We start from the raw sequence: 25,117 nt of genomic DNA on the forward strand, positions 1-25,117 counted from the left end.
ATTAGGGGTTTGGAGTTGTCGATTATTAGGGCGGCGGTTTGCCCGTTGGGGTTGAGGGAGAAGAGGGCGGGGGGGAGGGGGGAGAGGAAGGTGTGGATGAAGGTTGTTGTGTCCCGGATGGAGGGGGAGGAGAAGGTGCTGGTGGTGGTGGTCGGGGTGAAGAGGAAGGTTTCGATTGTGGGGGAGGGGAGGGGGGAGATCATGGAGGTGAAGGATTCGGGGAGGGGGACGTTGGGGGTTATTTCAAAGGGGATGCGGGTGTCGGGCTTGTCGACGCCGAAGCGGGACATGGCTTCTTCGTAGGTGATTCGGGGGAAGGGTTTGTCTGATACAGGCCAGGGGTTGGAGGATGGGTCGGAGGAGGGGGGGGTGCGTCTGGGGACGGGGTAGCGCTCCTTGGTGTCGGATTGGACGAGTTCGAATTGGGAGTTGAGGGACTTCATGAGGTCTTTCATGATAGACTCGACTGTGCGCATGACGTCTTGGCCGGTGGCGAAGGACATTTCGAGATCCAACTGTCAAGGGGGCATTAGATGGTGTTGTGGTCAAGTCAAGTCTGCAAAATTCACCTGGGTAAACTCGGGCTGTCTGTCGGCTCTGAGGTCTTCGTCACGGAAGCATCTCGCAAACTGGTAGTACCCACGGATACCACTGGACATGAGAATCTGCTTGTACTGCTGAGGGCTCTGGGGAAGGGCGTATGCTAAACCAGCCCGTCGTGTTGGAACCAAGAACTCGCGAGCCCCCTCAGGCGTAGACTTGAAGAGGATTGGTGTTTCCACCTCGGTAAAGTTAAGATCGGTGAGGGACTTGCGCAGTTCATGGCCGATCTTTGGGCGTGCACGAATACGAGCCTGGAGAGCCTCATCGAAGCGGATCTGAAGGTGCCGGGCCGAGGGCGGGAACTGCACCCCCTTGGACACGATGATATCCTTGGGGAAAGCATTAAGAGGCTGAATATTCTGCAGAGAAATCTCGAGATGTGTGACGCCTTTGGGAAACGAGCCAGGAATATCTCTTTGAGAGGAGGCAGACAAGTCTCGGTCGCCTTTTTGAGATACGACAGTTCCGGTCACTGCGACTGGACTGTGGAGAGGCAGAGCCCTAAGAGCGAGATGGGCCTCGTGTCCGGGAGGAGGGTTGGATTCATCACCGGGCTCGGAGTGGGATACAACCTGGATAGACGGCCCATTGTCGACTTGCACATTGGCAAAGATGAGCTTCTTGGACGATATCCTTCTCTGGGAGAGAAAGCCATGTACTGTGACTGTCTGGCCATTCACAAACTGGTTGGCACTGGACGCCTGGGGAAAGTGATCTTTATTCTACATCAGCCGAGGAACTATGAATGCTGGAACAGATATCTCTCCATACTATAGCTCGACCATTCTTCCCGAAGCTGCTGTGTGATATCACTATGAGTGAACCGTTGAGGTACCCACGAGACACCTGATGGCCGGCGGATGAGTCGAGGCTGGAGAAAACTGGTGCACGGTCTGAGATTTGAGGGTCTCAAGCTGGTGAGACGTCTCATGGAAGGCCGTGAGAGGGCCATGCTCTGTATTGAAAGTCGAAAGTTGCAGCTTGTGCACACCAGAACTTGGGCCAATTCACTACCAAATTCACTGGCAGCAGTCTCATGGGGGGAGCTTCAGAGCTGCGAGCCTGCCGACAGCCGGCAGGCAACGGCAGGCAACGGCAGGCCCCACTCTTGCTCGGCTGATGTTTGGCCCGAGCACTCTGTGGTGGGGCCCTCTGGCAGAGCTGGCTGCGACCTACAAAAGTTTTGCGGCTCGATCCATTTTGGAATTTTCCTCTTTTCTTCTTCATGACCCTCTCATTCAATACAAAGTGAGTAGCACCCACCACCACCACCAATTTTTACCGCAAAGATCACCAGCTAACAGTTGTTTCTCCAGATGATGAAAGCCAGCGTGTTCCACATGATAAAGCTTCCGCTTCTTCAAACTTCCAAACTCCCCCCTCACGGGGCTTAGGTGGTTTGGTTGGGAGATGGAGTTGGAATTATGAAATAAGCGTTCGGCACACCGACCTTGTTACTTATCGGACGCAATAACGGCATCTCTGATTACACTGAATGAGAAGGGTTTGACTCTGGGGCTTTGTTTCTGGTCGTTTTTGCGACCTTTCGTATCGCTGAAGGCATCCTCGATGGGCATAGGGTTGCATTCACGACGGGGCCAGTCACCAAGTTAAGGTGCTTGGAGACTCTGCCTGGTGGTGTACTGTCACTTGATGTTTGGAGATGATGCACTTGGCGACAAGTTTGTTGTGAGTAGGTTGGTCGCGGACACGAGCGGAACTGTATCTTGAGAATGTTGCCGGGACAAGTGTTCCACATCGTCTTCATGTTCGAATACGCCTGTAGCACTAGTTTACCTGTCAACAATATCATGTTTGGATGAATGAACACAAATATAATTGCACATGTCTCGGATACATGAAATCAAGCGGGAACCCGCAAAGGCGGCCCCTCGATTTCCGTCCCGTTGACCCATGTCACTGGGAGAGACCCGCCTACCCGACTGCCCATCCACACACGGCAGCACGGCAGGTTCCTTTTGACGTGGGTTTCCCAGTTACAATTGCTGTCCTGCATTGCAGAGAGTATCAACCTATCAACCTATCAACTTCGCCCGCAGACCGTTCCCAGCTTGCCCGTCTTGCGGCCCCTAATGCACGCTTAGGTCACCTCACCTCGCCGCCTAGGAACCGTTGACTGTCCGCTGCCCGACCTGCCCCATCTTACCATCATCCCCCAGGCCATCTCCGCTATCACTGGACACCCGCTCCAAGTCCCTGTCACGAGCCATCACACGCCATCAACACATTGAGCTTGGAGGGCGCTTTTTGCAGCAGCGTAGCCCCGTGCCAGCTCGACGACATCCCCATCTCCAGCAGCCATGGCGAGCTCCTTTGAAAAGTCCGTCAAGGGCGCGACCAAGATCAAGGTCCGTAGACTCCCCCCCCCCTTGTACCCGCGAGAATTGTCGGCTTGTTTTTATCGTTGTCCGGGCCTGACCAACTGTATCGCTCACAGGCCGCGCCTCCGAAAACAAAATACATCGAGCACATTCTAGTTGCGACACATTCGGGCGAGGCGGGCGTGGGCGAGGTATTCCGGGCGCTCCACCACCGGTTGCGCGACTCAACATGGACCGTCGTCTTCAAGAGTTTGATCACTGTCCACCTCATGATCCGCGAGGGCTCGGCAGATGTCACCCTGGCGTATCTTGCGAAACACCGGAACATGATTGCTATCAGCATGTTTTCTGATGGTAGGTAGCCCCGGCCTCCCCAATTCACTCGAGATACCGACGGGTCACTGACAGTCCCTTCGTATACAGCGCAAACTCAGGGGCGAAACATACGACATTACCACAGTTATCTTGCAGAAAGAGCGCGAGCATATCGAGAAACAAAGGTCGACTGGGTGCGGTCAAAGGATTCGAGGCTGGAGAAACTGTCCATCGACAAGGGTTTGCTTCGGGAGACGGAAATTGTTCAGCACCAACTCACGGCCTTGCTGAAATGCGACGTGAGTTTATCGCCTAAAACATCCCTCGACTGTATGCTGACACACAATAGGTGATGGAGAATGAGCCTGAAAATGAAATCACCATCACTGTGTTTCGGCTCCTTGTCCTGGACTTGCTGGCTCTTTTCCAAGCCCTGAACCAGGGACTGATCAACATCCTCGGTCACTTCTTCGAGCTGTCCAAGACTGATGCCGAAAGAGCTATGGATATCTACCGGACATTTACCAGGCAGACTGACTACGTTGTACAGTATCTCAGCACGGCCAGACAGTATGAGCATCACACCAGGGTGGAGGTTCCTAAGCTGAAGCACGCCCCTGTTAATCTCGGGCGCCAGCTCGAGGAGTATCTGAAGGATCCCGATTTTGAGATTCACCGGAGGCAGTACCTGGCCGAGCTTGAGGCCAAAAAGTCATCCAAGGGCGGGTCATCAGGAGCTTCGAAGTTGCCCAAGTTTGATGCCTTTGAGACCAAAGCATCATCCAGCACAAGCGCACCTGCTTCTCAGCCAGCCCAGACTTCTCAGGCTGCGGCACCAGCAAAGGGACCCGACGTCAATCTGATCGACTTCTTTGAGTCCATTGAACAAAACCAGACGACACTGGCTGTCCAAGGCCAGACGCAGCAGGCACAAGCACAGCCTCAGTTACAACAACAACAACAACAACAACAAACGCAGATGCAGGTGGGCATGTCTCCTTGGGGCCCTGCCCCATTCCAACCTCAACAACCTCTTCAGCAGCAACAGCAATTTCCCCAGAACGGATTTGTCGCCTCTCCCGTTCACCAGTTCCAGACGGGTGTTCCCTTCCAACAGCAGGGGCAGCCAGCATTTTCGCCACAGCAAACTGCGCAGCCAGTACAGCAGGCCTTTACTGGTGTCGGCTTCGGCGGGTTCTCTCCGCAACCCCAGGTTGGCTTCCAGCCCGGTTCTCTCGCCCCGATACAGCAGGATACCGTCGCGAATTTCCAGACAGGCACGCCCACTTTCCAAGGAGGCCTTCAGGCGCCTCAACAAAACACCAACCCTTTCCGCCAGTCCATGCTCATGAACCAACAACAAACAGGCTCACCCTTTGCGCAGCAGCAACCTGTTCAGGAGGTCGCTTCTCCTCAGCAACGCCCCATGACAAGCCAGTCTACCAACCCCTTTGCTCGCTCCTCACCGCAAGGGACACAGCCATTTGCTGCACCAACGTCCAACTCACCTTTCCAATCCCAGGCGCCACGGCAGCCCACTCAACAACAAATGCAGCCCATGCCGACGGGTACGAACCCGTTCGCCAAGAACTTTGGACAGGCTCAGCAAGCGCAACCTACTCAGCAGCAACAGCGACCTGTCACTGCGGGTGGAATATTGTCCCAGCCGACGGCGACGAATCCGTTTAGGCAGGGAGCCTTTGTGAATCATCAGACGGGACTGGGGTGGCAGCATAACCAGCAGGCTATTGGGGGTGGGTTGGATCAGGTTGAGACTGTGCCTGTGTTTCCTAGGCCGGCGGCTCAGACGCCGTGGCAGCAGCAGTGAGGGAGGGGTGGTTTGTGTGTGATATAAACTTGTTAGGGAGGCCAGAGAATATGGGGGAGGTTTGGGGCTGCAGAAAGGTTTACTTTTTTTGCTAGGAGGAGCGGCGGCGCTGGGATTCATCCAGCGTGAGCACAGATAACATTCGTTTGGCAAAGAAGCATTCAAGCGCGGCGTTTGTGAAATAGGCTGTTGACACTTTTTTTTTGGTTGGGGGGGGGGTTTCTTCCTTAGTCCCCCCCCCCATTGTTGCTTGTTTGTTTTTGGAAGACATGGTGTGGTGGGGGGTTGGTTGAGATGGTATAGGGGGTGTTGTTTTGAGGGGGTAGTGAGTGGTAGTAGTAAGATTCATTGTATACTTTAATTTTATATCATTTTTGGCATTTGAAACACAGACCTTGAGCTGTTGTATATCCAACATCGTCACGGTGGGTCAAGATAATAAGACCAAGGAGTCGTCTATTTTGATCATGTCCTTCTTTCCCTGCGTAATATCCTTTTTGTACCTACCTATCTTGTCCCAATATCTAAAACCTTACCAAGCCTTCCCTCCAAAAACGCCAGCGCTATGTCCATAAATCACACCCAATATCAAACAAATGGCCAATAAATTGATAGCCCCCCCTAATCCAACTCCATCTTCAACCCCGGCCCATCCCCCCCAACAGCAGCCAGCGCAGCCCCCATGCCCACAACCTCACTCGCCACCAGTCCCACCCCCACGTCTCTCTCGTCCTCAATAAACACCCCCAACCCAGCAAACGCCTCAAACATGGCCCTAGAGGTGTACTCATCGAAGCTATACCCCCCCGTCACATGCGCCTTGTCCGACCTGTACTTTTCCACATTCGGATGCGACAGCCCCCCGTGAATCTTGTACCGACTAGGAGTGAGATCCAACCCCCCAAACGGGTCATACGGCCCCTCCGGCCTCGGCTCCTTCTTCTTTTCTTTGAGCCCCCGGATGGAAAGTTTACCCACTGCGTCCGCTGTTGATGATGACCCAGCGGCGAGGTTGGTAACCGCTTCAACAGCCTTGTTCCCCCTCCGTTTCAGCTGAACCCGTTGCTGATCCGGGAGGGGTTGTCCCCGTTCCAGACTATCAATCTCCATTTCCTTGATTTTGATCTTTTCCATCTTTTCCTCTTCCGCCTCCTTTATCGCGTCAAGTCTGCGCTGTCGGGCGGCAGCCTGCTCCGCTGCTAGCCTCCGACGTGACTGCTCATCCTGTTCCTTGCCTGCGCGCCTATTCCTCTCAATCTCAGTTTTATGCTCTGCCTCCCACTGCTGGAGCTGGGCCTCTGCTTTCCGCTTGGTGGGTTCGTCGCCGTGGACGAGGTCAAAGGTTAGGTCTTCGACCATTTGGAGGTAGTTGTTGTAGTCACGGAGCGTGTTGAAGTCGTCTTCGACTTGGTTGAAGACTTGGTTCACCCTGCGCCGGATGTCGACTTCGCGTTCTACCGAAAGGTCGCCAAAAAAGGGGGAGCGGAAGCCTTTGCGGCGGAGGGTGCGGTGGCAGCCGGCGTAGGGGCATTGCTGGGGGCCTTCGTTGAAGAGGCGGTTGACGCAGGAGGAGCACATGGAGTGGTAGCATTCGGGGTTGATGAGGAATTCCATGTCGCGGTTGAGGTAGCGGATTGTTTTGCAGACGGGGCACATGTCGTCGCTGTCGGGTTTGGGGAGGCCGTCGGGGGCGAGGGAGGAGACGGCTGTGACGCCTCCGGGGCGGGGGGCTGAGGTGGGGGGGCGTTGAGGGGGCATTTTTTTTTCTTTTTTCTTTTTCTGTCTGGTGTGTTTGAAATGTCCGGTGGACGATAGTTGTTGTTGTGGTGGTGAGTGGTGGTGCTGGTGGTGAAGTGGGATGTTTGTGGTCGCGAAACCGTTTGCAAAAGGCTACAGTCGGAATTAAGACAAGGCTGAGGTTGGTAAGCCACCACTTAACGCGAACCACCCCCCTGTAGGATATGTGGGGCCCGCCATGTGGGGTACCTTTCACCTGGGAAGTGCGGGGTCCCCAAGCTTTCCAAAGAGCTCCCTTTTGCCCCCACCATGAGCTCAGCGGCCAGCCAGTGTTCCATCGCTTTCTATTGTCAGTTTCCAAACTCCCATATCAACAATCCCCCTTTCTCACCATTCCCAACTATCACCACCAACAACACTACAGTCAAACCCCTTCAAAATGGCCGACACCGGTACGTGTTAACCCCCCTTCCCCCTCATTCCGCCCATCTAACAACCCCCCCCCCCCGCCTCTAGACGCCACCACCGAAGCCGCCGCGCTCGCCCGCGAAAAAGCCGAACAAGCCTCCCTCCCCTACACCTGGACCCAAACCCTCCCCGACCTAACCCTCACCTTCCCCATCCCCGCCTCCCTCAAGGCCCGCGACCTCTCCATCTCCCTCACCAAAACCACCATTTCCGCCGGCATAAAAGGTCAAACCCCCATCGTCTCGGGTCAATTCCCCCACCCCATCCACGTCGACGACTCCACCTGGACAATCACAACATCCCCAGACAACAGCTCCAAAACAGTCGAGATCCTCCTCGACAAGGTTAACAAGCAAGAGTGGTGGGCTCACGTTGTCACCACCGCCCCCAAGATCGACGTCACAAAGATTGTTCCCGATAACTCCAAACTCTCAGACCTGGACGGGGAGACGAGGGGTCTGGTGGAGAAAATGATGTATGACCAGCGGCAGAAAGAACAAGGGCTGCCGACGAGTGACGAGCAAAAGAAGATGGAGATTCTCAAAAAGTTTCAGGAGCAGCATCCTGAGATGGATTTTAGTAATGCCAAGATTCAATAAGAAGGGGGGGGGGGGGGAATGTTACCAAAAACCAATGTTGGAAGGGGTGAGTGACATCACGAATTTTATGAAATAATTTTATACAATGGGAGGTTCAATTGAGTTCTATTTTGGTCATGAAAATTCATGAAAGCTGGCTGGAGATCATATTTTACCTCTGCTGCTGAAAGTTTTCGAATACGGTCAATATGGGATCAAGATTGGGGGGGAAAAAATGTGAGGAGTGAAACGAATCGCTCAAGACAGCTGATTTTCAAGTCACCAAAGAAGCAACTGGTCAAGGCGTCAGAGAGCTCCTCTTGATCTGATCTTGGAATCGCTAGTAATGATAAGCAGATTGAAGATGCTGCAAACCATCAATTGTCAGATTGAAAGCGTTCCGTGGAAGATAGGTGGTCACTGCAAAGAGTTATGTCATGCCAGAAAGGGATGGAAAACCGTGATACACCATACATATCACAGGAAAAAAAAAACGGAAAAAACAAACCAAAAAAAAGAGAAAAAAATGAGATGCAATAGTTCGATTTCTAAACCATCGACCCTATGGCCTCACCATTACTGTATCTTGTTCAACCTCGCCTGCTTAAACCTGCTCAGCTTCTTCGGCCCGTCATTATTCGCAATCAACCCGTCCTCATTCAGCGGCGGGTCCTCAATAAACCCTCCCTGCTTTTGGATCAGCTGGTTCCTCATGCGGTTATACTCCACCGCAGCGGCTTGATACAACATCGCCTCGTCCATGTCATCTGGTTCGGCGGCTGTAGCGGGGGTGGGTCTCTCGACAACGGTGGGAGCAATGGTTGTATCCTCTGGCGGTGTCGGCTCGGGTGGCGGTGCGGCAGCTTTATGGATAAACGTTGCAGGCAGCTGGTGTGGCCCTGGTGGGAGGCCACCGGTGGCGCGCTCTTTCTTGAAGCGCGAGACACGCTTGGGTGGTTCCTCTGGTTCGTCGTCTTGCATGGTCAAATCTGTGACCTTTTCCACAATGTCGACGACGGGATTGATACTGGGGGCTGCCGGTGCATCTGGCCGGGTGGTGGTGGTAGTAGGAGCAATATCCAGCTCTATCGCAAAGCTGACGCTCTTCTCCTCCTTGGGTGCTTTCGCCTTCTCCTTGGGAGTCTTCGTCGTTGCCTTGGGTGCCGATTCCTTGACGACCGAGATCCTCCCCATACCCTCATCAGGTACCGTTCGTTCTTGCTGAACAGGAGCGCTAAACGCAGATTTCACTCCGAGTTTCTTTTCGAGCTCCTGCATGCGTTGGATGTAGTCAGAAGACAAAACGCTGTGCTTGGATCTCCCCAAATCGTCCTCGTCATCGTCTTCCTCATCATCATCCATATCCCAGTCCTCGTCATCACTAAACTCGCCCTCTTCCAAGGTGAGTTCAGCGACTACAGGACCGATTTCCGACATGCTATACTCGAGCATCTCCCGCCGCAGCTTGGCATCCTCCTCCGGCTCATCCTCCGGAACAACAGCCTTGGACATATCCATGGCCTGCGACTCCTGAGCAATCTTGATGACGTGCTCCAATTGCTGCTGCGCAAACGTCTTCTCCAACCTTTCCCCTTCCGCATGTCCAAGCTTCGTACCCTCAGCAAAGGTAACCGTCTTTTTGGCGACCATCGACTCCCCATTGGCCACCACCTCCTTCGGTTCACCCTTTCGCTCGACAGCCTTTGGCGTGGCCTTCTTCTTCTCTTGCTCCTTCTTCTCCTTCCCCTCCTCAACCCCCCTCTCAACCTCCCCCCTCGCCCTCCCCCCCTCCTCCTCCGTCTCCGCCAACATCCCCCCCGCCTTCTCAAAAACCTCCATCAACCTCCCCGCCGCCTCCCCCCCACTCCGCACCCCCGCATCAACCACATTTCCCTCCTCATCCAACCACTCAACAATATCCATAATCGGCAACCCACTCTCCTCATCCCTCGGCACATCCGGGCTCGCCACCACCTCCGCCGCCGCCAGTCGATTCTCCTCCTGCTCTAGCATTTTGCCCACAGTATTGATGTTCCCCTCTACGTAATCAATCCTGTGAGTCAACAAGCTGAGCATTTGATCCACCTCTCGAAAATCAGTCTTTCCCATTATCTCGTTGATTTCCTTTTGGGTGAGGACCTTGCCCGAGAAGTCGCGGCGGATGCGGCGGAGGGATTCAACTGGGGTGGGGGTGGTCGAGGGGAGGAGGGAGATTTCTTCTTTGAGGGACGAGTATTCGAGGTACCATTGCTGCCAGTGGGAGAGGGAGGCGCGGAGTTGGGTGACTTTTTGGGTGAGGGTGGTTATGTGGGTGGAGAGGGTGGTGAGGTGGTCTTTTGGTGGTTGGGATGACATGGTGGGCGGCGTGGTTTGTTGTCGTCGTGTTGGTTGACTAACGACAGATTTTATGCATGTTGAAGGTTGGGAGGAAAATGAACGGGGCAAATTTTGGAAGGGTTTGGAATTTGACGTCGAAAGGTTACCGAAAAAAACGGTTCAGACAATCTGCGACGGGGTGGACACTGTGTTGAACACTGTGTGTGGGGTCTGACCCCCTGTGACGGAACTTGGGACGACCAGGCATTGGGAACAAGTAAGCCAGCCAGGTAACTAATTAATTAAAGTGAAATATTCAACTCACAGTGTATTCCCACCGCCAAACCCAAACTAATAATTACAGTTACATGAGAGCAAAACTATGTATGCCGATATGCTCCGCTCGCTACCTATGCAAAGATTTTGTTCCTTATCCATCCTTTCTTCTCTCCCATCCAAAAAAGATCAAGTCAAAAACTCTCTATCAATACACACCACCCCATCCCCTAATGCCTCCTAATACCCCTGCCTACTATACTGACTGGGCGCATACCCATTCGCCGGCCTATCAATCCTCCTCCCGTCCAAAAACTTGGGGTTGTTCTGCGCCTGTCCCGCATACGGATCGTTCCCCATCTGCTCCCGCCTCCTCTGCTCAAAAGCCGCCCTCTCCTCCTCGTCCAGACTGAACGCCTTCTTTAACCACCCAAACGCGCTCCTCTTCTTCTTCAGCCCCGCTCCCCCCTTCGAGTTGGCTGTTTCGGTCGTCATTGTTGTCCCGTTGCTCATCACTGACATGCCCATCGCGGATGGGATATTCCTTGAGGGGATCGGCGGGTGCGGGAAGTTGAACTGCTGCACTCCGCCGACGGTACCGGAGGTGTGTGGGCGTTGCTGGAGAGGGGAGTAAGGGTTTGCTTGGACGGGACGGAAAAACTGCCTGTCTGAGTGCGGGGAAGGGATGAGGCCCGGGGCGATGAAGGATGGCGGCGGAGAAAAGTCGGCTAGGGAGGAGGAGATGGAGGTTATGGAGTTTACGGGAGGACGTTCCATGTCCGAGCCGGAGCCGTAGGCTGAATCTGGGGCTTGGAAGGTTTGGTAGCTGTTTTGTTGCTGGAGGTGGTTGTGGTAGGCCACTCGGGCGGAGGTTGAGTAGTTTTGGTGTTGCTGAACGGCATGGTGGTGGGTGTCAGGTGGGGGCACGTGGATGGACCCTGGGGGGTTCATCTTCAGGGAGATGCGATCCCGGAGAGAGGTGCGGTTGTTGTTTGTGGGGTACATATCCACCTCAAGATCTGCGTCTGGAACAACCTCTGGTGCGTTCCCTGGGTCACGAAGAGATTCCGTTCGCATGGAATCGGATCCGAGAGAATCCGTCCCGAAAGAATCCGTCCTCCTGGTAGAGGTTGTTTGGAAGGAGTCGGTTCTGGTGGAAGATGGCCTCGGCTCATATCTAGAGTCGGGGAGAACATCTCGCTTGGGGGCCGCCGCTCGATTCCTCGCTCCAATCTCGACAACCTTTGGGCCTCGCACTTCAATCACCTTGGGCTTGGGGATTTCGACCACCTTCGGCCTCGGGTTCTCCACGATCCTTGCTCGGGGAGATTCAACAATCTGGGCCCTGGACGTCTGTGGCCTGTGGGTTTGCTCACGGGGCTTGGGAGAGGCAGTCCCTGGCTTAGGGATCGAGTCGGCCGGTGAGGGAAAGTCGAGCTTGGCACTAGGGACATTCTCTCTTGGCTTGGGACGCTCAGCAACGATCCTGGGCGAAGGCTGGGGGGATGGTCGTGGGGAAGGACGAGGTGATGGTCGCGGTGATGGCTGAGGGGTGTAAACTGTGGGCTGTAAGAGATACAGAGTGCTCTCCTCAGCTCGGTTTTCCTCCTCCTTGTGCACTTCCAATTTTGGAGCCTCGAGCAGAACATTGGGTCGTTCAGAAAGCCGTCGAGGATTTCGAGCAGGCGGTGGCGGCGACTCGGGAGGTGATTCGGCTGGTGCTTGCGGTTGCGGTGATGGTTTTGGTCGCGGTGGTTGTGCTCGTGTAGGTGGCTGATAAACTGCAGAGGTTAAAAGTTGCGGGGGTGATTGAGGGGGCGGTGATGATGACTGGGGTAGTGATTTGGGAGGCGACAGCGGAGTATCTTTGGTCTCTGTTTCCTCCTGAATGGTCGGCACAGGTGCTTGCGGGGGAGTGGCCGGCCGTTCCTCCGGGGCAGGCTCAGGTTCTTCGGGTAGCGAAAAGTTCAAGAATGACGACGGTCTAGATGCTGTAAGCGCATTGATCGTGCTCAGGCGTAAAGACAACCGGGGAGGCGAGTTGGGGATCTTCCTCGGTGGTGATGTCGGGGGCGTTGTGATAGTTGTGGCAGACGCATCTGATGGCTTGGGACTGTGCTTCGGAGATGTGTAAGTGGCAGCACTCAGCTGCTGCGACCTGACTCTGCGGCTGACCTCGCCAGCTCTCCGGTCCATCTCCGAGACCATGCCAGCCAGTCTCACCACCAACGCGTTCAGTGAACTACCCTTGTGCTGCAAATCCATAAAGGCGTTGAACCAGCCATCTGTGTTGCCCTTCATAGCATCGAAGATGTCAATGACATCAGGGCGCTCCTGTCGCCATGGCCCGTGGTGCTGCTCGGCCAAATAAATGGTAAAATCTCTGGTCGCCGCAAGACCTTCAGCCAGGTCTTGCGTGGTTTGCTTGAGAGCAATCTGAGTGCGTGCCAGGATATGCTCAATCTTTTCGTTGCCCTCCAAAATGGTCATCCGGTAGTTCTGATCCTCCAGCATGCGTTCAAACACATCAATATTGTCCATGGGCAACCGCAGGTGCTCAATCCTGAGCTTCACGTCTTTCATGGCCAGATCCATATCCTCTAGTGTCGTTTCCAGAAACTCGTCCACCTCGTCGATGTGCCCTTGCAAGATGGAGACAACCAGAATCTGGCTGTTGGCCATGCCGTTGAGCAGTAAATAGACACCAAAAGAGATCTGGGCCATCAACCGCCGAAGCTCGTGTGCCTGTTGTCCAGGTCGAAACCGCCACAACGCTGCTGGGTGAGGGTCAGAGTGCTCACCATCGAGCAGCTCCTCACGACGAGCTTTGGCATCGCCAGTCCTCAGCTTGGGCTTCCCCGAGTTTTCACCTTCGGTGGCCTCGACCAGAGACTCGGCAAAGGCATCCTGCATGGAAGGGATCGGATGCTGTGGTGCTGATGATGCTGCGGACGAAGACGGCACCGGGGGTCCCGGCCGCGGCTTTTCCTCGGGTCTCCCTCGTGAATCCAGCTTGAGATCTGACCCCATGTCCCTGATGTCGTCGTCATCGGCGATTAACATTATTGGTAGCTGCACATCGGATATCCGCGATGATGGGTGGCGTGGGAAGGCCATGATTAGGTGGCCGACCCTGACGGCTTCGATACGTTGTTGACAGCTTTGACGGACCCGAAGATTCGGCAACCATTGGCCTGCCGATCAACCCGGCGATCGGCAGGAACGGTGGGACGGTGTGGTTCGTTCGCGGGTGGGGCCGGATGTTGTGCGTTCTGTTCCACGGGAGCCCGCAGTTTGATGGCGGGACGCGGTGCGACGATGGATTTTGGCAGCGCAACAGAGACACCACCACACGTCTGAAATGGAGAAACAAAAAAGAACAGCGGTCGATAAAGATTGAAACCGGTAGCCGGGTCAGATACAGGTAGGTAAACAACTGCTTGTCATGGATATCCCTCGAGATGAAACATAATTGGTTCTGGATGGACCCCAAGAGCGCGGCGGCGGTGGGAAGACGGTGAGGAGGGATGTCGGGCGGTGACTCTCACCAGGCTGGCGACGGAAGCGAGCGCCGAATGATCCAAAATTCCGTCGACGAGCTGCACGGGCAGACTGTCAAACACTCGCCAGCAGAGAGCTTTCTCGTGATACCAGGCTCGGTCCGGGGAAGGGTGTCGCACGATGCTGATCCAGGCGCGCTCTTCGTTTCTAGGGGGGGGGCCCAGGGGTTGAAACAAAGTCCAATGTTTCCTGTTTGCTCAGCACGGGGGTGTGTCTGCTGTCGTTATCGTGAACTTCCAGGTGGGGATGGATGAAAATTGCCTGGATGATGAGAAATACCCAAAGAGAAAACACCACCGTCCTCCGGTAGACAAGAAGAGAAACGGAGAGATAATGATGGAGAAAGCAAAGAGAAAAGAAGACCACCGACAGGGCGGTTTTCGAGAGAGGAAGAACAGCAAACTCAGCGTTGCGTTCCGCTCCACTCGCGCACTATTGACAGGCGGCGCATTTACTCAGTGCTTCTGGTTCCTGACTGGGAGACCAGGCGTGCCCTGCACCGGCGTGGCACACACACTCACCCCGACGCTACCCACGGGCGCCATCGAGGGCCCCTGCGATGCCATCTCATCTTCCCCCATTGTTGACTATTTCTCCGTACAGTCCCCATTTGTCATTTCAATTCCTCGCTGATATGTAAAGGCCTCGACTTGGCTTCTCGTGGGGAAGTGGCAGGGGAAAACCTGGATCTGGCTCGTTTGCGCACCGTACCGTCCATCTCCGTAAATTGCAATTCTTATTTTCTCTGGAAAAAACCCGGTTGCACTCTCGGGCCCTGGCCTGTGTGCCACTGGGAGGGATTCCGTCATGCGAGCCGACGTTGAAATGAACCGTTTTCGGCCCACAACCGATCCAACGCAGAGCGGACGGTAGCTACCTAGCAATTGACGAAGAGAGGGGCCACGGAGAGACGGGGTTTGTCGTGAGAAGAATATCTGATTGCTCATCATCACCTCGGCTGCGCAAAAACGATCCTTCTTCTTCTTCTTCTTCTTCTTCATCACAGTCCAGAAGAAAAGATCCAGATGCGGGACATGGCGTCTGCTAGTTGGTCTTGGCACGCAGCTGCTGCTCTGTGCCATCGCTAAGACGGAACGGAAACCCCACATATCCAGCAACGTCCCTTGTCCACGTTTTTCTCTATCAACCATGTATATATAAAAGGGGGTCATTAATTGTACATACAATTGCAGAGTCTCACGGTAAATCTACAACACCATGAAGAAAACTGACGATAGCTGCTCTAGAGACGGACATGTTGACTCAGCGGCCTGGTTATCTCTCTACATGTGACCTTTCTGCACACACACGGACCTGAACTGGCCAAAAAATCAATACATGGATTGGAACCTGCAGGCCATCTGCAGCTTCCCCTTTCCAGCACGTGTTGCTCGATTAGCCGTAATAAATCGCTTCTGCTCGGCTATGTCTGTGCGTGCGGCGAGCATCTTGTGAAATGGAAAGGGATCCCCAGCTTTGACCTCATGGAGAACTTCAACCTTGACCATTCTCCCATCGTCCCAACTCTCTCAGAGAAAGCATCATGACCTCCCAAACTCTAATTCCGCTCCCGCTCCCGCTCCCGGTGGTTATGATCAGCAAGCCACCACGTCCACGAAGCCATCTGTGTCTAGTGCCAGCTTGATTCATTGGTCACTGGATGCTACTCGCTGCACATATGCTTCCACGAGGCGTCGATATTACCTTATTCATTCGACAAGTCATTCCAACCAGTCAGCTCCCGACTCGGGCTTTGCTATAAGGTCCAACACCGCTCAGCACTGCTTTTCATTGCAGCGTTGTACCTTGAACGCAACAGTGGTGGCTTACGATGCTGACAAGGAAGATGTAGGCTGACCATCAGCTGTATCCGAAATGATTCCCCGGGCAAAGGAAGCGCTAGCAGACGTTATCGTGAGAACAAAGGAACGTCATCGGCATGGGCAACCCCGACGGGAGAAATGGGCCTTTTCCACCTCCCAAGAAACGCTACCTACCCTACGGCGGCGTGGCCTGTGGGTTGTGGGCTGTGGGCTACGTTATCGTTGGTGGTTCCAGCTGATCGAGACAGACTTCCTGCCACCTCACGGCAGTTGTTGGCTCCTTCCTTCGCTCCTTCGTGCGCATAACCCGCCAAGACACGGAGTCTTTACACTCAGCCTTGCAAATCGAAGACCCCGAGTTCCAGGTTGCCATTCTTGTTTTGTGTTTCGTTGTCGTTCTTTTTTTTTTCTTCCTTTCTTCTCTACATCTACCGTCCGCACCTGATCTGCAACCTAACCTGCAGGCAAGCTTCACCTCTAGCCTGATCCTACTCATCTCTGCCGCAGCCGCCAAAAAAAACAAACCCATGGCTCGCAATCCCTTCAAGTTCGGCACCGACCTCTGGGATCCGTCCCATCGGTTCGAAACCTCGTGGATTCTATCTCCCTGGGCCCTCTTCTTTTGCCGTGCGCTCATTGTACGTTAAGTTCCCACGTTTTCCCCAGCATTTTCCCCACGAAATCTACAGCTTCCATCCCGGACACGCATGGATCAAACTGACTCGCAATTCCACTTCGATTTAATAGTCCCTCTACGCCTTCACAACCCTCATCTTCGTCCTCGCCTACCAGTGCATCAACTCGCCCAACCACTGCGGCGCCTCCCAAGCCCAATTCAGCTACTTCACCTCGCTCACCTACTGGGGCATAGCCTTTTACTTTTTGTTCGCCGCCATCCACACCTTCACCTACGCCCGCACCGGCCGCCCCTTGCTCGACCGCTTCCCTCGATTCTTGCAGGCGCTCCACTCGGCCTTTTACACCACCATTGTCGTCTACCCTTTTGTCGTCACTATTGTCTACTGGGCCCGTTTGTTCGACGGCCGTTGGTACAAACTCGCCTATGAAGGCTGGTCCAACATCTCGCAGCACGCGCTGAACAGCGTGTTTGCCTTTTTTGAGATTGTCATCCCGAGAACCGACACCCCGCCGCCGCTGCACATCCTGTGGCTGATTTTTGTGCTGGCGCTGTATCTGGCGCTGGCCTATGTGACGGAGGCGACCAAGGGGTTTTACACCTATGATTTCTTGGACCCGAAGAAGCAGAAGGCGTGGGTGGTGGTGTATGTCTTTGGGATCGCGATTGGGTGTGTGATTTTGTTTGGGGTTGCTTGGGCGTTGATCAGGCTGAGAAAATGGGTTGCTGAGACGAAACTGGGGATGGAGGGCAAGTTTGCGGGGGTGAAGAGGGAGAAGGGGTTGGTGGAGAGGGAGATTGGGGGGAAGGAGGCTATTGCTTTGAGGGAGGATGTGTAATCTTGAGGTATGGTTACCTAGGCTAAAAAAAGGGTTTCTAGCTATTCTTTCATGTCTCTCTTCTTGGCTGGTCTGGGGGGTGTTTGGTCGTTATCGGTCTCTTTCTCCATCATTGAAGGCGTTTTGATTGTTACTGTGTGTGTGATGGTATGGGGAAGGAAAACAGGAGATACCCGCTTTTGTGTGTTGCATATATGTGTATGATCCCTGGGTGGACATGAGTTAGATATCAATGTGTGGTAATTTATTTACGACAGGAATGAGTGGTTGGTGAGGACTGCAGCCTTGTCATATGTTTGTGATGTACTCGGAGGGGGTGTGAGTACAGCATGTGGCTGGCGAGCACTTGCACAGCACAACAAGGGTGGGCAAGACATTGATATTTCTCGGAACCAATTTCCGACGCCGTTACGGTGTAACGAGCAGGCTGGCTGTTGTGTACGTGCATGACGTGGGTAAGTGCCGGGCTTGACTTGACCGAGCACCCGGGGCAAACTTGTTCTCTTTGTACGATATCACAAGGTCGTAGTTTCCCACGCTCGGTGAGCATTCAAACTGGCACCTGTCCATGTCAAATATGTCAATATCTTACAGCCTCCAATTCAAGACCAGCTTTGTATACACAAACCAAAACCTCATCCGGGAATTACAACAACGCTATACTTTTGAACGGCCCACTCCCCCTTGTGACGCGTCCTCAATCAACACTTCAAGTTGATCCCCCGTCTCAGCTCCCCCTGCCTAATCTCAAACATGACCTGTATCCCCACAAACAGCGCCGTACACGCCGTGACCAAAAACACCAGTCCTATATCTTTTGTCAGCATCCCATTTCCCCATCATAACGTGTGTCACATACCAGAATAATCCCTAAAAACCCCACTGATAATCGCCTTGAGCCCATCCTACACACACACACACACACATCAGTTAGCATCCCCTCTATCATCCCAAACAAAATCACAACAAAGTACTCACCAACCCAACCGCAAACCCCACCAAATTCGCCGAAATCATCATCAGCACATTGCCCACCCCCCCCAACCCACAAAGCCACCTATAAGTCCTCTCCCTTCCTTTAAAATCTTCCTTCCTCACCAGCAGTCCCGCCACAATCTCCGGTATAAAAAACAACACCACCAACCACCCCCAAATCAGCAAATTCAGCTTGATGTCATGCCACAGCGCCACAAACGTAAAAACAACCAAATACGTCACCACCGTCCTCACCCCCTGCCCCAAAGACCTGAAGCTTGACCCCCCCAGCGGAATATAAATATACCGCAGCAGCCACCGATAATAACTCCTATGCCACCCCCGCCAAAACGACAAGGCCGAGTAATTATTCGACATGCACCTCAGCATGTTCTCCGGTGGATCAATCCCATCAACCAACGACCAGAGTCGAAAGAATCTCCAGGGAAGGAGGAGCTTAAGCCAGACGATGTGCAGGTTGAAGTATGACAACAGAGAGATCTGAGCGGGCGTGTAAGTCGACCATTCAGGGCGTGACTTGCTTATCGCGCCGACATAGTCGTAGTGAAGCACCAGCTCCATGCAGAGCAGCACCAGCAGAAACCGAACCGCATACTTCCACGTTCGTGCCGAAGAAATCGTCGCTGATCGGTACCGCGACTGCGAGATGTAATCGTTGAACGTAATAATCGGACCCGTCAGATACAGCGGCGCATAAACCGCATACCCGACATAGTTCCTGAAGCCGTAATCACCCTTTTGAGCCGGCAGGGCAATCCGGTCTCGCTCAGAGAGGTTGGACAGGTCGAGGTTCTTCTTCTTATGCGTGTCAGCATCTCTCTAACAGGGTGAACACAACGAACAAAACATACCTCAACCACCCCCCCCACCGTATTCCTACCATCCAAACTCCAGTAATAATCCAAACTAAAACTAACCAGCCTCAAAACTGTGATATTAAACAAAATCTCCCACCTCCCCATCAACCCCCCAAACCCATCCATCCACTCCCCCAACCTCACCACCGCCGGCAGGTCAACAACCATATTCTTCCTGTCAATCCCCAACGTGCCCGTCACCAGTCGGGCAACATACCCAAACCTATACCCCGAACAAACCTCATTCGCAAACAAGGTACATATATTAAAAACCCACGTCCCAACCGGCACATACCTCCTCGGCAACCCCTTCGCAATCGCATAATTCCCCGCCAGTATCACCAACACCTTGATCGCCGAGAAACCATGCAAAATCACCAAAAAAACCAGCGCAAACACAAAATCAAACGATGTCCGCTGACGAAACCGCATTTCCACCCCTTCGGCACTGTTTTCTTTTACCTCACCCCTTGTGGTGACCATGTTGTACGCTCTCCTGAGTAAAGGGTGAAAAAGTAACAATGCAGCCATGGCGGGGAGGTTCCGCCTGAATGTTCTGTATTGGGCGTCTGAATTGTCGATTTTGCGGCCTGGGATCCAGCCTTCTGACAGAAAACGCTCGAACTTGGGGTAGCGGGGGTCCGAGGGGCGGGAGACGGAGTAGGCGACGTAGAACATGGAGGGGACGGCGAGGAGGAAGACGAGGTAGTAGAGGTAGAATTCGGGGGTTTTCCACTTGGGGGGTGAGGCTCCATTGGTGGGGGGTTTGGGGGAGGTTGAGTCCCGTCGTTTATCGGGGGAACGGGCTTCGAGGGGGCGGTAGGGGACGCCCGAGGGGGTGGTGAAGCGGGTGTCGAGGGTGTCGAGGGTGTAGATTTTTCGGAGGAGGGCCAGCGGGCCGGTGCCGCTGCCGCTGCCACCGTTCGGCGCCATGGTTGCGGTCACGGTTGGAGGGGATCGTTTGTTGTCGTCGAGTGGTGATGGGGGATGGAGGTGGTGGTTATATCATTTCCGCCCTTTGATTCGGAATCTTAAAGGCGTAAAATGCCAATGGCAACTAAAGTAAACGACTGTGCTGAAGAAGACTGATGGATTTTTCAAAGAAAAAAGAGTGGCTGTAGTCGGTTAAGGTAAAAAGTGTCGAGAAATGGTGGTCAGAGGACATTCGTCTCGAGTTGCCCGGCTCCGTGTCTGTTCACAGGGGCGCGGTTGATGGTGTCAGCTGGAGCCCGCCAACGGTGGAACCGCGGTCCAGCCGTTGTGTTACGGTTTGTGGGGTCGGTTGCCGCCGGCTGTGTTGAGCTGGGGGGCGCACTGACCACTTTTTGACCCCTTTCTTGATGTTGCCCCTGAGCCCCTTTTTTTGTTTTGGTGATGGTGAGGTTGTTATGGAACAGGCGGCGCGAAAAAAAGAAAAAAAAGGTGAAAATAGCTGGGATCTTTTGGTGTTTTGGACTGTTGAGGTCGGGAAAAATCTTTTTGGTCGGTGTTGGTGGGCAAATGTTGCGATGTTTTGAAATGGGCAGCTGTGGAAGTGGATGTATGGGTCGGAGTGGTGAATAACTTCAAGCTGGGATTTGTTATTTTGTTGGTTATTTGGGATATAAAGTTGAGCACCCAAAAGTGTTTAGTGTTGGAAGGTGCATGAGCTGGCTTTGCTACACCTGAAGCCCAAGAAGTGAGTGCCCCAAGCAGTGCAAGAGCATGTGTGAAAGTTGAAGCGGCAATATATAACCTCGGTTTTCTGCGTCAACAATTGCTCCTCGTGTCTGATTCACAATCATATCGCACGATGGCTGATGGTCATGTGGTCTTCGACATGATCGTGAACCAGATACGAGCAGTGTTTTGCTTGGAATCTCACCTCGAACCGTCGGGAGTTCGAGCGCAGCCTCGTTTCTTTTTCTTTTTCTGCATCAGTATCATGACCGGCGTATGCCAAAGAAAGAGCACGAAGGATACAGTCCCCTATCTCAAACAAGAAGGTATTCTCTGCATAGGATTAAAAGGCGCAGTTGTTTATGATGATGCATCCTTTAACCCCATGTAGAGAATGTTTTGCTCTTCCCACCAGAACCCCAATGTCAAGTCGATGGGTTCGAAACGTCGACCGATCATCATCTGTCCATTTCTTATGCCCTCGAGTCTTTGCTTCGGGCTTAAGAGCACCCCCGCCCCGCCATATAGCCTTCGTTTCCTGCCCAATTACTATCGTTGCATTTGGTTTATGGCCAAGTAGCACGACCAAATGCCGGGGTGTGTTTTTTGTTGATTTTGAAGACTGCTCTGCTAATACGATCGTGTTCAAAACGTTCGCTGAGCGCTGTTCCTTTTTTCCTCCACACAGCCCGGACACACTCCCACATCTTTATTATGCACCAGCACAGTTAGGTATCGTTAGTCACATCAGCTCCTTTTCCTGCACCTCAAAGCCACCAACAATCACTTACTCCACCCCCACAGCAACAAGGCCTTTCAACCAAATAATTTCATTCATTCTTCCCTTCATATACTCATCAATCATACTATTTACACCACCCCCTCTCCCCATCCCTCTACGCCCCCATAACCCCATAACTCCTCACCCTCGAAAAGAAAAAAGGCTTATCATTCCTCAGCGTAAACTCAGCCCAATCATCCGTCAGCCTATTCCAGCTATAAAACCCCCTCCAAGCCAACTTATTATTCCTCGCCCCCTTCCCCGCGCTCTTCAGCGTCAGATCCAACCTGTACACATACTTACTCACCCCCTCCGTCTCCACCATCACATCCCCTTCAACCTCGCTCAGACTAGCCCCCGGGTTATCCCCCGCCCTCGCCAACCTCCACCTCCCCTTTAGCGCTGACTCCATCACATGCCCCGAATGGTGGGAGGCATAAGTCTCACGGGTAAGGTGGTGAACCACATCGTTTGGTTCCGCTGTAGTCAACAGTGACAAACAAGTCCCGTCCCGGAAAAATCGTAGGTACCGGTAGTACGTCACGACATGAATCGGCGCCCCCCAAGTGATACTGTTCGAATTAGCCATCCCGCTCCGGACGTAGTTCACAGTGCTGATATAACACCCATTAAACCTCAACCTCGGACGAAGACGGAACATCCGTTGCCAACTCGACCCGTAAAGGCTGTTGAAAAACGCCAGCGTATTGGCTGTCGATTCATCAGCCAACTTCTCCGCCCGTTTCTCCAGGTCAAAAACTGGCACAACAAAACCATCTTCTTGTTCAGTCTCCGTTGGCGAAGTCGCACCGCTGCTCTGCGTAAACGCCTCCACAGCAGCCGCCTCCTCAGCCGCCTCCCGCTCGAGATCCTCCTCGGCAAGCGGCTCCCAAGTGATCTGCCTCTGCCAGTGGTAGTGCATCCCCCCAAAACCAAACTCCACCCCCAAACAAATCCGCCGCCATATCCTATCCTCCGTCACGACCAAAAACGCAAACCGCTTGCATACCTGCGCCAGACGAACAAAGTCACCCACATCCGCAACAGCAACGTCACGGAGGATGTGAACAAGTATCTCATCAGGCAGGTTCGAAATCGGGCAGGGAGGCTGAGGCATGCCCTCGATTTCTGGCGGCACCGGCTCAATACTCAAACCCGCAAAACTGGCGATGAGCTCCTTCATAGTCTGAGGCTGATCGGCTTTTGCATCCCCCGGTGCCGCAGCCGTAGAGGAATCCCCCGACTTTGGTGCTGCCATCTTTTGGGGAAATTTCGCCCTGGGGAAGTGCTTCGCTTTGTAGTTTTGATCGACTTGGTCGTCCATCTGAATGTTGGGTCAGCAGTCAGTACCAGTTAGAGTGTAGGAGGAGCAAGACATACCCTAAACGCCTTTCTATACAGCCTCAAACTATCCCCCAAATTCCCCGCCGCCTCCCTTTCCACAGCCTTCTCATAATGCTCGAGAGCGGTGAATGGCTCCTTCTTAGTGGGCACAGCGGCAACTCCTGTAATTGTGGCCGGCTGTCCGGGTTCATCAAACACCTTTGTAGGCACATAATCCTCCTCATACTCCTTGGCGATCGGCTTCTTCGTAGGAGGAGGCGGCTTCCTCGACCCCGTCGATGGTCCAGCCGTAGCATGTTGATGCTGACGGGGGCGGTGTGACTGCTGATGTCTAGCCCTGACCTCAGCCCTCCACTGCTCCCTAAACGACTCAAGATCAGGGTTTGTCTCTGAAGATTCCATTTTGTTCAACAAATGTGATGATGAGTGAGACTTGCAAATGCCGAGAGGTCCGTCCGTGTGGCGATTGTGATGTCGACGACTTGGTCGGTTGAATTGAGGAAATGCAACCGGAAGAGAATCCAGTCTTGTAATAAAATAGGTAACTCAAACTAAAGATGGGCTCGTTCACCGCAAAATAATTCAAACAGTCATCGATTCAACGAAAGCGGTGATGTGCATATTTACGAGGAGGAGGTTGTGTCATTCGGCGAGCGGATGGGGATAAGAGTTCCGGCCGGCGCGATAAGCAAGCTTGGGCCACCCGCTGAAGATCGGAGTTACCACGCACTGTGACGTTCTGCCAAGCCTCCCGAGTTCTTTTGTGTCTTTGAATATCTTACAAAACAATGTCGCGGCTTTTGAAGAGCATGATGGCTGTTTTCCACATAAACCATCACATATGACCATATTCAGGTGCCGAGACATCCATTACTCATCATCAGTGACACAACCAGACAGCACCCGCAGCCTTCTCCCCGAGTGTGACTCTTATATCTCGGAGGACAAAAGCCAAAGGCACCCATGTGCTCTCGAGCATGCGCCAGCCGCACCGAGTAAGCAAGTAGGTAAGTTGGTTGGAAGATCACACGTCAAGATAGACTGTCTAATGAACGCCAGGCAAAATGAACTAACCCTGAATCGCACGGCTCTCACAAGAAAAGAATTCGCTCCACCTTTTGCTGACACAGCTTCAATAGCCCCTATTTACCCCTGAGCCAGATTCGTGTACAAGATGATCCATCGACACTAAGCCAACCAATCATACAGATCCTGAAGGCAACCTTGGCTTCCGGAGAGCCTCGTGCTCCCCGTGGAATTTGTTGTGTTTGGGAAACAATTGCTGTCAGAGGGTGATCAGAATGGCATCGACTTTTGCCTCAGCGCGGCGCCTGCGACCCCCGTCGGCAACTGCTTCTACCGGCACCTCACGCACTTGCTTGTCAACGAATCGGAAGCGGCCATCATGTCGGGCCGGGATAGGGACGAGGTCAACCAAGAGAGCTTGTCAACCATCGCACACGAGTTTCTAGACCGTGGCATGAAGAATGTGGTCATCACGCTGGCCGCCAAGGGCGCGTTCTACGCCAATGCCGATGGCAGCGCTCACTACCCTACGTATAACGTTATCATCAAGGACACCACCGGAGCAGGGTGAAGCTGGAACCCTTACAGGCACTGAGCTGCCTCCAGTTGTTCTGTACGAGCGCTAATAGGAACAGGGATACCTTTACCGGGGCTTGTTCCTCAGACTACCTACGCCAAAAGGCCAAAGGGACTTGGGACATCAGAAGCGCTGTCGTTCGTGCAAACAAAGCTGCGGCAATTACCATCATGAATGTCGGAGCGCAGGATGGCATCCCGTGGTCGGACGAGATAGATAGATTTGATGCTCCTCACAGTGAGGCTTCTATTTGAGCGGGCAACAGACCAGGGCCTAGTGGTGCAAAATTGAACGAGGGAGAAACCGGGGACCAGAAACCGTTCAAAATATAGTTGGATGAATCCTTCAGTTATTTCAGCTTCTGAACTTAGATTTTGCTAGAGCTCCCCCATTATCTGCTCAATAACCTCTGCAGCACGCCGCTCTGTCCTCAAATCCTGCCAGTCCTTCCACGGGCGCACCGGGTGTATAAAGTCGTAGCCATCCCTCCGCTCCGCCATCTTCCGGAAAACGGCCTGCATCCCTTGTTTTACGGCAAGGAGGTGCCGGATTTC

The 25,117-nt window shown here is 53.5% G+C and overlaps 10 protein-coding genes across 10 annotated transcripts; 4 read left to right on the forward strand and 6 right to left on the reverse strand.

Moving 5' to 3' along the window:
- Positions 1-2: 2 nt before the first annotated feature.
- On the reverse strand, positions 3-1,555 carry PODANS_1_11200 (uncharacterized protein; the record flags this gene model as incomplete). Its single annotated transcript, XM_001908749.1, has 3 exons — positions 3-515; positions 570-1,318; positions 1,375-1,555. Coding segments are annotated over 3 exons (1,443 nt in total), but the record flags the coding sequence as incomplete, so codon positions are not given.
- Positions 1,556-2,924: 1,369 nt separating this feature from the next.
- PODANS_1_11210 (uncharacterized protein) lies at positions 2,925-5,088 on the forward strand (the record flags this gene model as incomplete). Its single annotated transcript, XM_001908750.1, has 4 exons — positions 2,925-2,972; positions 3,062-3,299; positions 3,354-3,559; positions 3,610-5,088. 4 exons carry the CDS (start codon positions 2,925-2,927, stop codon positions 5,086-5,088), a joined length of 1,971 nt encoding a protein of 656 aa, XP_001908785.1.
- Positions 5,089-5,709: 621 nt separating this feature from the next.
- Positions 5,710-6,978, reverse strand: PODANS_1_11220 (uncharacterized protein; the record flags this gene model as incomplete). Its single annotated transcript, XM_001908751.1, has 1 exon — positions 5,710-6,978. A coding segment is annotated over one exon (1,269 nt), but the record flags the coding sequence as incomplete, so codon positions are not given.
- Positions 6,979-7,264: 286 nt separating this feature from the next.
- Positions 7,265-7,892, forward strand: PODANS_1_11230 (uncharacterized protein; the record flags this gene model as incomplete). The annotated part of the gene is made up of 2 exons (XM_001908752.1): positions 7,265-7,277; positions 7,342-7,892. 2 exons carry the CDS (start codon positions 7,265-7,267, stop codon positions 7,890-7,892), a joined length of 564 nt encoding a protein of 187 aa, XP_001908787.1.
- Positions 7,893-8,447: 555 nt separating this feature from the next.
- On the reverse strand, positions 8,448-10,226 carry PODANS_1_11240 (uncharacterized protein; the record flags this gene model as incomplete). Its single annotated transcript, XM_001908753.1, has 1 exon — positions 8,448-10,226. One exon carries the CDS (start codon positions 10,224-10,226, stop codon positions 8,448-8,450), a length of 1,779 nt encoding a protein of 592 aa, XP_001908788.1.
- Positions 10,227-10,703: 477 nt separating this feature from the next.
- On the reverse strand, positions 10,704-13,580 carry PODANS_1_11250 (uncharacterized protein; the record flags this gene model as incomplete). The annotated part of the gene is made up of 1 exon (XM_001908754.1): positions 10,704-13,580. The coding sequence occupies one exon, from the start codon at positions 13,578-13,580 to the stop codon at positions 10,704-10,706; it is 2,877 nt and encodes a 958-aa protein (XP_001908789.1).
- A 2,794-nt stretch (positions 13,581-16,374) lies between these two features.
- PODANS_1_11260 (uncharacterized protein) lies at positions 16,375-17,323 on the forward strand (the record flags this gene model as incomplete). The annotated part of the gene is made up of 2 exons (XM_001908755.1): positions 16,375-16,485; positions 16,595-17,323. 2 exons carry the CDS (start codon positions 16,375-16,377, stop codon positions 17,321-17,323), a joined length of 840 nt encoding a protein of 279 aa, XP_001908790.1.
- A 701-nt stretch (positions 17,324-18,024) lies between these two features.
- PODANS_1_11270 (uncharacterized protein) lies at positions 18,025-20,109 on the reverse strand (the record flags this gene model as incomplete). The annotated part of the gene is made up of 4 exons (XM_001908756.1): positions 18,025-18,131; positions 18,183-18,228; positions 18,302-19,114; positions 19,171-20,109. 4 exons carry the CDS (start codon positions 20,107-20,109, stop codon positions 18,025-18,027), a joined length of 1,905 nt encoding a protein of 634 aa, XP_001908791.1.
- A 1,622-nt stretch (positions 20,110-21,731) lies between these two features.
- Positions 21,732-23,362, reverse strand: PODANS_1_11280 (uncharacterized protein; the record flags this gene model as incomplete). The annotated part of the gene is made up of 2 exons (XM_001908757.1): positions 21,732-22,940; positions 22,997-23,362. 2 exons carry the CDS (start codon positions 23,360-23,362, stop codon positions 21,732-21,734), a joined length of 1,575 nt encoding a protein of 524 aa, XP_001908792.1.
- Positions 23,363-24,299: 937 nt separating this feature from the next.
- PODANS_1_11290 (uncharacterized protein) lies at positions 24,300-24,817 on the forward strand (the record flags this gene model as incomplete). The annotated part of the gene is made up of 2 exons (XM_001908758.1): positions 24,300-24,553; positions 24,622-24,817. Coding segments are annotated over 2 exons (450 nt in total), but the record flags the coding sequence as incomplete, so codon positions are not given.
- Positions 24,818-25,117: the final 300 nt, after the last annotated feature.

This window comes from Podospora anserina, chromosome 1 (assembly GCF_000226545.1).
Source record: "Podospora anserina S mat+ genomic DNA chromosome 1, supercontig 2".
Classification (NCBI taxonomy): domain Eukaryota; kingdom Fungi; phylum Ascomycota; class Sordariomycetes; order Sordariales; family Podosporaceae; genus Podospora; species Podospora anserina.